Here is a 12578-nt window from a genome sequence, read left to right as displayed (position 1 = left end):
AGAAGTGTATGAAAGCAGCATCATAGTAAGTGAATGAATGATAGACGGATATACCCCAGTATCACGTGTGACGCTACGGGCGATAACCCGCACTTATCAATTGAAACTTGGCCATCATTATCATCTTCACCGACCACTCCAGACCTGGCCTTTCTTTTGTCCGTGGTCATTCTAGGTGGTCTGTCTGTACTCTCTGTGGGTTACTAATGCCTCCCCTTATTTCTTTCTATGTTGGTTCATCATAATTCATTTATCTCTCCCCGATATAATTCTTCTTCCCCTCCTTGCCTCTGGCCGTTGTACTAACCGTCGATCGTCTTTATATACAGAATGGTACGTTAAATGCCGGGCTGTTAATATCTTATCCCGTTGCCAACTCAGCGTTCCTTTTGTACAAGGATACTGTCTACCTCATATTCGGCGTATATTGACCGTTTTGGCTATAATTGTAGTCGGGGAATTACAACTATCCTCCCGCCTCTCTTCGTGTACCTCGTGGAAGCCGTGCCGGTGATAGACCACAGTATCCTACCGCAAACAGTTTGCAGCATCTGCGAGATCTGTTGCATTCGGAACGTAACCACAGCACTGCCCGCGCTTTAGAGACTCTGAACGAAGAGATAGAAGAGTATCGCTCCGGCCGTGTGCGGGACCAGCCAAGCTTCGAAGAGACTGGAGCAACGGTTGATAGACAGATACAGCAACATATCCCACGCCCAGGCATGCAGAGATTACACGCTCTAAATACTGCTGCGACAGACACCGACTCTAGTACTAGTACTGCCGATGCTTCTATATCCTCTAGCGGACATTCTACTCGTTCCAGAGGAAGTAACAGGGCAGGTCGAGAAGAAAGGAATCGAGGCCCCACTTCCAATCAGCTCAGAGACGAATCCGCACTCCATATCGAAACAGCCACCGGCATGTCTCAGGAAGCGGATGGAGGCCGGTGGAGGATTAAACGTAGAAAGCTCGAATCAGATGACAACAGAGAGGGTTTGCAGAGCTTCAGGTACGGACAGTATGGCCAGGTTGTGTCCGGAGCCCTCAGGATGGAATTGGCTAGCTGCGATGGGGGCACTTATGAAACTGATGGTGAAAGCACATGGCCCGAGAACGTTCTTCGCGATGACTCTTCTGTTTATTGTACAAAATCAGACCGGTGTAATCTGATCTTGAAGCATCGTGGAGAGACCCCGTTCTGCTTGAAAAAGATCGTGATTAAGGCTCCCAAGTCTGGCTACGATGCTCCGTATGTTACATCTGAGCAGCTTGGCTAATCACCGTTTATTAATAACCATTCACCAGGATACAAGAAGGAATGGTTTTCGTATCCATGACTTCCGACGAACTTCTGACCCGTACAGCCCAGTACCAAATCCAGTATACATCTTCTCAACGAAGCCGGCGAAATCGTCGGAGTGATATGCAGCCTTCCCAGGAATATCTGAATGCATACCGGCATCCTTTACAGTCTCTGACTGGTCGGGACTCTTATTCAGAGCCGGATACCGATATCGGTGACCCTATAGGGCTAAATGCAGGCACTATTCCTGACCCAATGTTGGGGTTTCGGGTTATCACAGACTATGATGAGCGTTCTGAGAACAGTGATCACGGTGATCGGGGATATGGGAACGATTTACCATCCCTTGCGGATGTGGAGAGACTACAGATGGACCAGGCGGAGGACGATTTTCTTTGTTCGGAAAGCGATGACAGCGATAGCGATGAAGATACATCCGAGTTAAGCACGTACAACCGCCGACGCCGCGAACTACTCAGGCGCGTGACATCCATGCGTCGCCGATACGTCATGGAAAGAAGCGGGCAGCCAAGACGACGTCCGGTCCCCAGTATAATTCAACCTATACCACAGTCCTCCCCCTCGGGTCCACACACTGGTTCCGATACTCAGAATCCTAATCTAGAATTGCTAAAACCCCACGCTCGTTTCTTCATTGAACGAACCAAGAGCATGGTCAGCATTACATTCGATCCACCTCCGTATGATTCCTTTTCTTTCCAACACGGCTGAGCCCGTAGGGTTAGGGCTAACCAATATCTGTAGTTCCGGCAGATACATTTTGATTAAGCTATGGAGCCCCCACAACGGAGGCAACATTGATATACAGAGCATTATAGCACATGGCTACGCTGGGCCAAGGTTCTTCCCTGCCGGAGGTTTCAGGTAGATAAGCCTCGCGAGCTCTTGTCTGTGACAGATGCTAGATAACCGAAATATTATGTGCGCTGAGTCGAGATTTGAATGATAGAGTCTTATGAAGGAGATGCCCTAACTTTCCAAGTCATGGCCACTTCCACCTTCGACTATATTCATGGCCAGCCATCATGACTATATTCATTTCATTCGTACAAGTAGATTTATCACGCAGCGTGTACCATTGGCGTTTTCCTCTCATCAAATCACGTTCTACAGAGCTTATAGTAGCTTAGGTATTATGGATTAACATGTACTTGTGAGTTCCTCCGGCGCGCAATTGAAGTGAACCATGGTGCTTTGCAATCGAAGGTCATATGATGAGATAGTGAAAGTAAATTCGGGAGGCAATTTAATTCTCGAGAGCATAAATCATGAACGATGCACGAAGAGAATTGAACTGAAGGAAGATCGCACCCAGTCAATCAGGTGAAAGACGCCTGGAGTCTTAATATGAACAAAAGGCAAGCCAGCCGTCGAAGAGACGCCAGCTATCCGAGGAGACCAGCGACAGCAAAGAGGAATAGTGTGAATTGGAACGAGCAGCTGTCGTTTAGGTAAATAGGTAGATAAGCCCTGGCTAAAGTTATGCGAGAATGAAGTGGACTCCCAATTGAAAAATAAGAAAAAGGCCGCTCTGTCTCTCCTAATCGGCTGTGTCCAAATATGGCCACGATTCTCTTTGTCCAGATAGTATAGAGCTTGTCAAAGACTCTAAACAAGCGAAATGCAATATACCTAACACGAAAAGGGTAGCCCAAGGCAATTAAAAGAGCGTATAGAAAAAGGAGGCGTCGTAGAGTGAACCATGACATTAAGAAGTTCTGTAGGTCATTTGCAAACAGGTTGACCGGAATCTATGTACAACAGGTCGGTCTCTGACAGGGAAACTAAAAGCTCAAAGAAAGCAATAAGCGATTCAGAGCGGGATCAACCACGCTATTAAATGTGTATGATTTTCAACCTGAAAAGCCCGCAGTTGCGGCAGGTCGATGTATTTTGATCGATGCTCATTTCTCGTCTCTCGTGCGAAGATCGTCGAACGCCGAAACTTCCTTGTACATGAACATAAATAATCACCAACCAAGAACAAGACTCCTAAAAAGAGCATTAAAACTCCACCCATAAACAAATGAAAACCTGGTTGTTTCTTTTTTCCAAAACTTTGACGAAATCAAGTAAATATGTATAGTCAGCTTATATGACGACAACATCGCCTTCAGCATCTGCTGGATCAGAGGCCATCATATCGCCGTATTTGCCCACGGTCATTAGCATTGAATCATCGTCAAGGTCAATCGCGCTATCATCATTGTTTGAGGCATGAAAGCTGGCAATATTTTCGGATATATCCGCTGGCTTTTCAATAGGAACGTTATTAGATTGTGGTTCTGCGTCCACTTGTGAATGTTCCAAAGAGGATCGAGACGGGTGGATACTCTCTGCCGGGGCAGAGGTATCCAATCCAGACCTTGAGTCAACATTGCTTTGTGCGTTAGGAGCTGTGAAGGATCCATTCTTAAGAGAGTCTGGATAACTAGGCTGCTTCATGGGAATGCTATTTGGTCCCAGTTGATCTGCTCTCGAACTCGCGCCCTGCAATGTTCTCGGAGTATAGCGCATAAAGCCACCTTTTTCCGCTTGCCAAAGCATCATTTCATGAAAGAATACTTTGGTCATCCACCAGGCGCTAAAGCTTTGAGCTCCCCCTAATGTCAACCGGCGAAGGATGCAATCCCACAACGCATCAACTTTCTCTATGATACATTTCGTACGGTGATTTGGAAACGCAAATGGTAAATTGAGAATGAATGATATCCATTTATCCGGGAAGTTATAGTCATCACCCGTTGACGACTGCACAGGATATTTATGTGACTGAGTACCTCCTTCCGAATCAGGCTTTGTGTAGAACGGATGGGAGGCAGCGGGATTCAGATCGGTAATAGGAGTGAGAAGGGCCCGAACATCATGCTTGAGAATTTGTTCGGTGGCTTTCTCCACGCAGCTTGGGATATTCGCTTTAGAAATCATTTCCTTCGGATCTACCAGCGTTTTGAAGTCGAACCACATCTGGTTTCTGTTGTCAGGGTGGCACAGCCACGCTGCGGCTGCATTGGCGGATTGATTGACATCGAGCATGTGCCGAAGAAGGTTACAAAATATATGCGCCGGTATTAATCTTGCTAAGGAGACGTGCATCGGTTGCGCTTTGAACGTATCTGCAATATGGGTGGTAAGTCTTTGAGAGATCGAACTAAAGGTGTCTAGGACGAGCTTCGGAACGACTTGAGTTGTAAGCGGTGCCACAAATGCAATCATTTTCTGGTACATGAGCCAGTCACATTCCTTTATCCAAGGGGCGAGGTTAGGGTGTGTTAAAAGCTTCTGTACTGGCACGGTTAGCGTCCCGTGGAAGGCAGAGAAGTAATGTCGTAGATTCCGCTCTTTGCAGTATCGAAAGCTGTCTATGACAGAAATGCAATGTGACCGATAAAGGGCGGCTAGGGCAGCAGCAACCTTCGAATCCGTATTAACGGGGACATAGTCATTAATATCAGGAAGTTGTAGAGTGTCATTGTCAATGGATGAATCTTCGGTAGTTGGTAGTTGAAGCATCTGGTGAATCATTCTTCCAGAATGGCTTGCTACGTTTTCCAGGGTAGTGGTGGAATCGCCACTAGACCGGGACGAAGTATGACAACCACAATCTGAGCTCGAAAAACTCCCCGAGGATCTGGCAGTGAATGAAGTGGTGGGTGAAGGGAAAACTGCAGTGTCTGCAGGCGGCTGCGGTGCGATACTAACGCTAGTTCTGATCAGATTTGAATACATTGACGTGCTTCTCCCGTGATGAACTCACCTCTTCTGCATGACTTCTCCCACTTTGTGGTCTGTGGGTGCGGCTGAACCGGTTGTGCTGGCAGGCATCTGAGGGTTCAGGGGAGGAGGCTTCTGCTGTTTCTCCTCGATGACGGTTAAATCGACGTAATGGTATTTCGACTCTCCCCGGACTCCGAGCCGCCTAGTCTGTACGTTGGGAAATATGATTCGCACGAGTTTTCCAAAAGAAGCAGGATTCAAAACGGAGACACGCTCGGTTCCACACTTTTCTGCATAGCAGCAGTAAACACGATCGCGCCGAACAGAACCGCTGCTTTTTCTGCAATTCTCCTTCAACCTAGGGGCATGTAAGGAACAAATCGCAACCGGTATATAATTGGGTTATTCCGTTGCTCACCATATCATAGCAAAGACTTGCTTCACCTTTTCCGCCTTACCCCCAGCTCCCTCATGTTTAAGGACTTCCGCTGCCATTTGCTTCAAGGAATACCCTTCGTACTGCCGCAACAGTTTTCGCAGTTCGTTGTCATTCGCAAGAGAAGAGTTTGAGCCTTTTTTCTTTTTCGCACCAGCCTCAGAATTCTCGTTCTCATCTAGAACGTGTTCTGGGACGTGATTCTCGATCCCGCTGTCATACATCGCTTGGTACTGCGGCATTGGCAAGGAAGACAATCCATGAATACCTGGAGGTATTGAATGGTGGGAGAGGTGATGGCCATGCATCGCATGGCTTGGGAAGTCTTCAGCCCTTGGCAGGACGGGATGATGAGCATCAGGCATAGTCGGGTCCAGCGAAGAACCGCTCACGGGATGCGAAAGTTGCTGACCAAATCGCATAATGATCTCCTCGGGATTTCCTCCGAAGACATTATGGCTGGCGCTGGCTTGAGCCGGGAGGAATTGCGGAAATCCATCAGTAATCTGCTGGTCCTGGGTTTGTTGGGTGGTGTTTGAATGGATGCTGGCAGTAGAGCCTCTAGACCTTGGGCGGCGACCATTCCTTGATACTACGGTTTCCGAGCGCGACCTCATGAGGTCTGCTGTCCCGGGACGACTATGTGGCGCTACTATCTGCGTTGTTTGAGATGCAGCACTTGAGGCCTGCGAGGCGGCTCGGCCTGTTGATTCTGTTAGTTAGCCAACACCGGCGGATATTCACACACAAGTACGGCAGTGGAGAGACAGGTTAAGACCAATGACAGGAAGTAGGAGGCTTTGCAGGAAGCGGATGCAGCTTCTTACCCATCTCAGGAGGCATCGTTTTTTTGGATCTGCTCCAGCACACCACGATGTTTGGTTCCCTCGCTGTTGGGTGGGAGACGGTCGGTAACCACGGGCAATAGCGTCTGTTTTGATCCCTTCCAGCCACCGTCAACCACACGTTTTCACACCGCAGGGGAACTCGCGAAATTAGAGCCCAATCAAACTCAAGTCGGAAATCGGGTCTTTAGGGCATGAATAGGGTCGGTCTCGTAGCAGACTTGCTATGGAAAGCTCATAGCAGCCGCGTTTCAAGGTCGAAGAATCGTGAGCTGGAAGGAGGATAAACAGAGATCGGCGTTCCTCAAGCAACGACTGTTTTTGCTTGTTTGCGGGTACGGTCACGTGTGGCAGAGATTATATAAGTTGGCATTCCTGTAGTTCGTTGGTATTGTCTTTTCCGGTAATAAACAAACACAAACAAAAGGGATGATCAGCAGTCAAATGGAACAAGAAACAATATATGACACGAGGTACAGTAATAATCATGTTCTGTACGGAGTACATCCGTTAGGGGGAGCTTATGTATGTGTATATGTATATATGTATGTATGCATGCATGCGTCTATCTATGTACAGTACACACCAAACTCCCCAAATCGATCTATTCTACTTTTCACGTACAACTTTAATCTTCCAGTCTCATCTCTCGCTCATGCCGCCATGAAGCTCCGAGTCGGCTTTCCATCCATAATAGAGGAGCCATGACCAATGTGATCCCCGCAAGCAAGAGAAAGGCGTAGTCGGCGGTCAGCGCGTCCAGCATGGGTTGCATTGCCGCCACTCCAGCAGCTCCCACCAAGCATCTTATCAGGTTATTAACTGCCGTTGCACTTGCACTGGCCCCAGGGTAAAGATCGATGACCAATGCGCTATTGATGGTAAATATCCCCGTTGAACACAAAGCAATCAAGTATTGTAGGATGATGGGAACCGCTATGTGTGTTCGAAGCGAGACTCCATAGACAGCAGTTGTCATGATGAATAGCCCAACAATCCACCAAGTGTGGCGCATTCGGGCAACTTCAATAGGAAAATCCGGGTGAGATTTCAAGTTGACCCGCGTACCAGATGGGTAGCCATGTTGCTCGCAGTATTTGCGTTCCGTCAATTTGTGGTTATAGTCCATAAGGTAGCCGACCAAGTACGACCCCGATATACATCCAAAGCCTAGCAGGTGGCAATCAGCGAACTTTTATCTCGCTATGGTGCTCTGATAGTGGGTCTTACCATTGCCCAAAAATGTCAAGCCAACCTCTAATGAGGTCAAATGATAGACATTCTGAAAAAGGTCTGTAGTACTGGATGTCACCATACTCCAAACCGCATAAACGATGCTTCCAAAGAAAAGGGTAACGAAGATATCCTTTTCTACAAGGAATGTGAGAGGAGCAAGTATAGCACGCCATGTCATTTCAGGTTTCTTCCGGCCCGGGTCGGCTCCAGTTATGGCTCCCTTCTGTCCGATAACCACATACAGAAAAGGCTTATGGATACCTCTCAGCCTAACAGTACCGTTACCAGCAATATGTCTCAACGTCTCAGGTAGAAATATAAGAATAGAAAGAAGGCTCACAGCCGCACATATCGTGAGAAACCAAAAGATCGAGCGGAAGCCTAAGTACTGAGTCAAGATGCCACCCACAACCGGGCCGATCCCTTGCCCAAGCATACGAACTTCAATGTGTCAGCTTATATCCATACGTTCATGGTGTCCACCAAGTGCCCAATAAAAACGAAGAGCGGGGTCTAATCACTATCTTACCTCCTCCAAATATACCCACCAGACTTCCCCTTTCCGCCGAAGTGGTGATATCACCAATGACACCTGCACCTAAATGGTGATCCTATGAGCAACATATATCTAACTTTTGGCTACTAATGGAGACAAACCTACCAATAGAAATTGTAGCCGCACTACCAGCAGCCTGTAAGGCACGAAAAGCCATGAGTTCTCCGTAGTTGGTGGACACAGCAAGGGCAACGTTGGCAATCATGTACACAATGAACGTCCCAATAAAGACTGGACGTCTCCCTGTGGCATCCGAAATCGAACCCCAGAACGTGGGTGTTATCCCTTGCACGATCATGTATATTGTGACCGTCAAGGTGGCAAGGGACATGCTAACATTTAGGCTCTGCAATAGAGCTTGGTCAATATACTGTCCCTCAAAAGGTAGCCCACAGTGTATTTTCTTATTGTCGCACTTACCCTTGACACCTCGCCCAGGGCTGGGAAATAAATATTCGACGATAAGGGGGAGAAAATGGCAGCCATTGAAACAATGCATACCATTTGCAGCTTCTTACGACGAGAGAAAATATGATGTGGCTTGGGTTGGGCAACTTGGTCTTCAAGCTGGGAAGCCCCTAGAGAGTCGGATGGTTGCCTCTCATCCTCTTCAATAGAAGAAACTATAGGGACCTTGTCGGTATCTGGCTGTGCTGTAGCCATGATTACAGCAGTGGAGAAAGTATAGTTCTGAAATCAAATCTCCCGATGATACTTCTCTCAGCTATAAATGCTTTAAACGGAAATGTCCACGGATGGCCTAGACATCAAACATCTCAGCGCCAACCCAGTTCCTAGTCGAGGATTATATACTTTCAATACCAAAGCGTACATTAATTACCCAAAACAACAGGGAAAAGTTACCTGATCCACAACATATGCAGCCTTGATAGCTCCCTTCCCAAATAGAACAATACATGTGGAGTAGCAAAGAAAGATCGTCATTCCGTGGGACTAAGGCGAGAATTGTTAAAACCTTGAGGAGAACTGCTCTGCTGTGTATGGGCAACGGCGAGGTGGCCTTGAACTGCATAGAGAGAACCTCCTGGTAGCTAATGCAGCAGAGGGGTCACCAAACTATGAGAGATGGTCTACGGGTCATTATTCCTTGGCCGCCAAATTCCAGATAAAAACATATATACACAGTACTCCGTACTTGATGTTAGCCCCGTGGGTCCACAGATCGTTAGCGAGCGTATACACTCTTGGCCTCCTCCATGTGAGCCTAATAATTGTATGCAGCAATAACCCGAGGGACGCGTCAGACATTGAGGTGCATACTAGTAGCATCCCGTGCATATGCAAGACTCCAAACGGAAAGCATACAAATGGCAATGTGAGTCTAAGAGCCCTATTGCAAGCAAAGATGGAAAACACAATCGGGGCGTCATCATTCAAGTTCTACCATGAGTGATTTATCACCCACCCAGCATCAGAAAACGCGGAGCTACACTTAACCAAGCTTGACCTTTAATGCTAGAATGAATCCAGAGTCGAGACTGCCCTGATAAGGCTCCATAAGCTCCACCTTCCCCGAAAGGCATGAGGCGTCATCGCCACGTAACGTAGAGTAGCTGTGTCAATTTGCCTCTGTGCCTGATGATCATCTAACTGGCTGGGATCACACATCATATCTTGCCTAACTACATGAAACGCTGTCGTTCGAGAATCGGCAGAATAAGAGAACCCCACCCCCCTCGTAGTTTTAAGGCAACGATGACTGAGGATGACGTACAATCGTAAGAATCCATCTGTACTCGTGCAGCATGCATTTATCTTTTGCTAGTATCATGCTTTCAACCTCATCTTTATGTGCCAGGGGTAGGCCCGGTCAAGGGCCTGCCACGAGGAAGGTCAAAAATAGAGAGTACCCACAACAGCTCAAATAGACCGATAAGAGAAGAAGGCTGATGGCGAAAAGATCTGGTCGAGTAGGGGGAGGGGGGGATTTATTGGGGGCCGGACGAGCTGGTGGTTCAGATCAAGCCAGGCTAGTGTAAGATCGTCCCTGAGTGATCTACACCCACGCCACAGGGTTTTATTGTCTTTTTGGTTTGTATGATTGCCACCTTCTCTGGTGGATTCCGTAGATCTCCGTCTGCTAGCGATGATACTACGTACATATCCCAGTAATCTTGGCATCAATTGAGTTCGAGACGATCGCCCAAACTTTTAGCTTGTGGAAAACCCAGCCACTGTAGCTATTTTTGAGGAGAATCACAACAGATAGGGGCAGCATGTAATTCCTATTCCCGGCTCTTACCACCTTGGGGCCAAATGTACGGAGTATGAGAGCTGTAAACTGAAGGGTCACGTCTAAATCCCCTTTTCAGTTACTCCCGCTGATCTTCGAAGCTAACCAAATGAAGAGGTCGTTAATCTTTTCTATCCTTTTGGGAGGGGGGGGGGAAGCCTCTATGGTAGAATCAACACATGGACATCTCACAGAACTAGTTTCAAGTACTTGATTACAGACTATTGTAGAGCACTAGTTTTGTTCCCTCACATTTTACGATAATGCAACATTGACAAGAGTGTACGTAGTAAAGCAAAAGAGGAACGAAAATTTACATGAGGAAACTAATTACTCCCTAGCATCTCTAAACAAAGGAGAACATGAACAGGAAAAGTACAGGAGTGGCCAAGAGAAGATCATCTAGCAGATTTAAAATATAGGTTTCAGCAGTGACGCTCCGAATGATGGAATGTCACATGCTGAGGTTCAATCACTCACATCCCACGCTCACTTACTTAAACCAGATCCCGCTTCACGAACTCGTTGAGCAGAGCCTTGCCAAGGGAAGCGGGGCTCTTCTCAACAATGACACCGGCAGCTTCAAGAGCAGAGATCTTGGAGTCAGCACCGCCTTTGCCACCGCTAACGATGGCACCAGCGTGACCCATGCGACGGCCTGGGGGAGCGCTGATACCGGCAATGAATCCGACTGCGGGCTTGTTGTGCTTGTTGTTGGCCTTGAGGAACTCGGCAGCATCCTCCTCAGCGCTACCACCGATCTCACCGATCATGATGATACCATCGGTCTCCTCGTCCTCAAGGAAGACCTTCAAGCAGTCAATGAAGTTGGTGCCGGAGAAAGGATCGCCACCGATACCGACGACGAGAGACTGGCCGAGGCCAGCCTGAGTCGTCTGGTTGACGGCCTCGTAGGTCAGGGTACCCGAACGGGAAACAATACCGACACGGCCACGCTTGTGGATGAACCCAGGCATGATACCAATCTTGCATTGGCCCTATACCACTGTAAATATCTGTCCAAACGTGTTCACAAGATGACATGTTAGGCGATTATAACTTACGGGAGCAATGATACCGGGGCAGTTGGGTCCGACTAGACGAGTCTTGTTCTGCGTCTTCAAGATATCGGTGATACGAACCATATCTAGTAGAATACCAGTCAGACTCTGAGATCCCGGATAGTTCACGATACAGATAAACTTACCATGCTGGGGAATTCCTTCAGTGATGCTAGAAGATACAAACATATCAGCGGTTGATGAGTTTTACGCAGGCCACGATCGTCTTACCAAACAGCCAAGGGAACCTCGGCTTCAATTGCCTCCTCAATACCCTTAGCAGCGAGAGGAGGGCTGCAGTCAATTAGCCACATGTTTATATACCTCCAAAATGAAGGGTACAGTCATACGGGACGAAAATAGCAGAAGCAGTAGCTCCGGTCTCCTTCACGGCGTCGCGCACATTTGCGAAGACGGGTCTGTCAAGGTGTGTCGAGCCGGCCTTCTTGGGGTTGGTACCGCCAACAACTTTGGTGCCTAATTGTTGTGAGCTACATTGTCCATATTATCGCAAATATCGATCTGCTGAGGTATCTGAAAGGGGTGGGAAATACCGTAGGCAATGGCTTGCTCGGCGTGGAAACTGCGGGAAGACAGAATGCAACGTCAGCATCATGTATGAAACCACACCTGATCGAAAGTATACATACGTTCCCTGCTTGCCAGTGAAGCCCTGGAAGATAACCTTGGTATCCGCATTTATGCGAAGGTTGTTAATGGTCTCAGCGTAGACCGGGGCATTGGCATATCCCCGTTGCTGCACAGCGGCAGCATTCCGAAGGGCAGAGGCAGTGCTACGGCGGAAGGCCTGCATGACGGAAACCAGTAGTAGAGGGTATAAAAAAAGGGGGGGAGGAGGAGAGGAGATTGCACCAGAGATGTGAAAGTTGACGTGGAGGAGAAGGAAAATAATTGATTGGTATAGAGGTAGGAAACGCGCCGGGACGGTTTGGATTTCAACTTTCGGGACAAAGCTTTAAGCGGACCCGAATTGTCGCGGGCGGTCGGTTCAGTCTCCTCGGCCATTTCTTTTTTTTTACCCTCTCGCATACTGATTTGATATTCGGCCCCTCCAAACCACCTTAGACCGGTCACCATCTGGGGTAACGTCAATTGGGATTTCTACTTTTTTTTTTTTTTTTTTTT

The 12578-nt window shown here is 47.8% G+C and overlaps 4 protein-coding genes across 4 annotated transcripts; 1 reads left to right on the top strand and 3 right to left on the bottom strand.

Annotated features, from left to right (window-relative positions):
• The first annotated feature begins 143 nt into the window (after positions 1 to 143).
• BDV27DRAFT_131908 (uncharacterized protein) lies at positions 144 to 2905 on the top strand. The gene is made up of 4 exons (XM_032067745.1): positions 144 to 333; positions 453 to 1252; positions 1309 to 2007; positions 2072 to 2905. Exons 1-4 carry the CDS (start codon positions 331 to 333, stop codon positions 2193 to 2195), a joined length of 1626 nt encoding a protein of 541 aa, XP_031925241.1. The 5' UTR covers positions 144 to 330; the 3' UTR covers positions 2196 to 2905.
• Positions 2906 to 3418: 513 nt separating this feature from the next.
• On the bottom strand, positions 3419 to 6097 carry BDV27DRAFT_147203 (RFX family transcription factor; the record flags this gene model as incomplete). Its single annotated transcript, XM_032070704.1, has 3 exons — positions 3419 to 5036; positions 5085 to 5402; positions 5463 to 6097. 3 exons carry the CDS (start codon positions 6095 to 6097, stop codon positions 3419 to 3421), a joined length of 2571 nt encoding a protein of 856 aa, XP_031925240.1.
• Positions 6098 to 6939: 842 nt separating this feature from the next.
• Positions 6940 to 8780, bottom strand: BDV27DRAFT_166396 (major facilitator superfamily domain-containing protein; the record flags this gene model as incomplete). Its single annotated transcript, XM_032074180.1, has 5 exons — positions 6940 to 7495; positions 7556 to 8002; positions 8091 to 8159; positions 8223 to 8402; positions 8489 to 8780. 5 exons carry the CDS (start codon positions 8778 to 8780, stop codon positions 6954 to 6956), a joined length of 1530 nt encoding a protein of 509 aa, XP_031925239.1. The 3' UTR covers positions 6940 to 6953.
• Positions 8781 to 10586: 1806 nt separating this feature from the next.
• BDV27DRAFT_131904 (succinate--CoA ligase (GDP-forming) subunit alpha) lies at positions 10587 to 12418 on the bottom strand. The gene is made up of 7 exons (XM_032067744.1): positions 12083 to 12418; positions 11987 to 12015; positions 11783 to 11909; positions 11664 to 11726; positions 11579 to 11604; positions 11436 to 11518; positions 10587 to 11369 (listed from the first exon to the last, which is right to left on the bottom strand). The coding sequence occupies exons 1-7, from the start codon at positions 12244 to 12246 to the stop codon at positions 10869 to 10871; spliced, it is 993 nt and encodes a 330-aa protein (XP_031925238.1). The 5' UTR covers positions 12247 to 12418; the 3' UTR covers positions 10587 to 10868.
• Between the last annotated feature and the right edge of the window lie 160 nt (positions 12419 to 12578).

The sequence above is a fragment of the Aspergillus caelatus genome (assembly GCF_009193585.1).
Source record: "Aspergillus caelatus strain CBS 763.97 unplaced genomic scaffold BDV27scaffold_150, whole genome shotgun sequence".
Taxonomy (NCBI): Eukaryota; Fungi; Ascomycota; class Eurotiomycetes; order Eurotiales; family Aspergillaceae; genus Aspergillus; species Aspergillus caelatus.
Note: the sequence above shows the minus strand (reverse complement) of the source record. Positions and strands in the feature narration are given on the sequence as shown.

What these genes read in the sequence shown, in the direction of transcription:
- BDV27DRAFT_131908 (XM_032067745.1), top strand. An exon ending in AAGTCTGGCTACGATGCTCC is followed by an intron (nt 1,253 to 1,308) that starts GTATGTTACATC and finishes ACCATTCACCAG; the next exon opens with GATACAAGAAGGAATGGTTT. An exon ending in ATTACATTCGATCCACCTCC is followed by an intron (nt 2,008 to 2,071) that starts GTATGATTCCTT and finishes CAATATCTGTAG; the next exon opens with TTCCGGCAGATACATTTTGA.
- BDV27DRAFT_131904 (XM_032067744.1), bottom strand. Translation starts at nt 12,246, where the DNA reads ATGCAGGCCTTCCGCCGTAGCACTGCCTCTGCCCTTCGGAATGCTGCC. An exon ending in CGAGCAAGCCATTGCCTACG is followed by an intron (nt 11,910 to 11,986) that starts GTATTTCCCACC and finishes CACAACAATTAG; the next exon opens with GCACCAAAGTTGTTGGCGGT. An exon ending in GCTTCTGCTATTTTCGTCCC is followed by an intron (nt 11,727 to 11,782) that starts GTATGACTGTAC and finishes AATTGACTGCAG; the next exon opens with CCCTCCTCTCGCTGCTAAGG.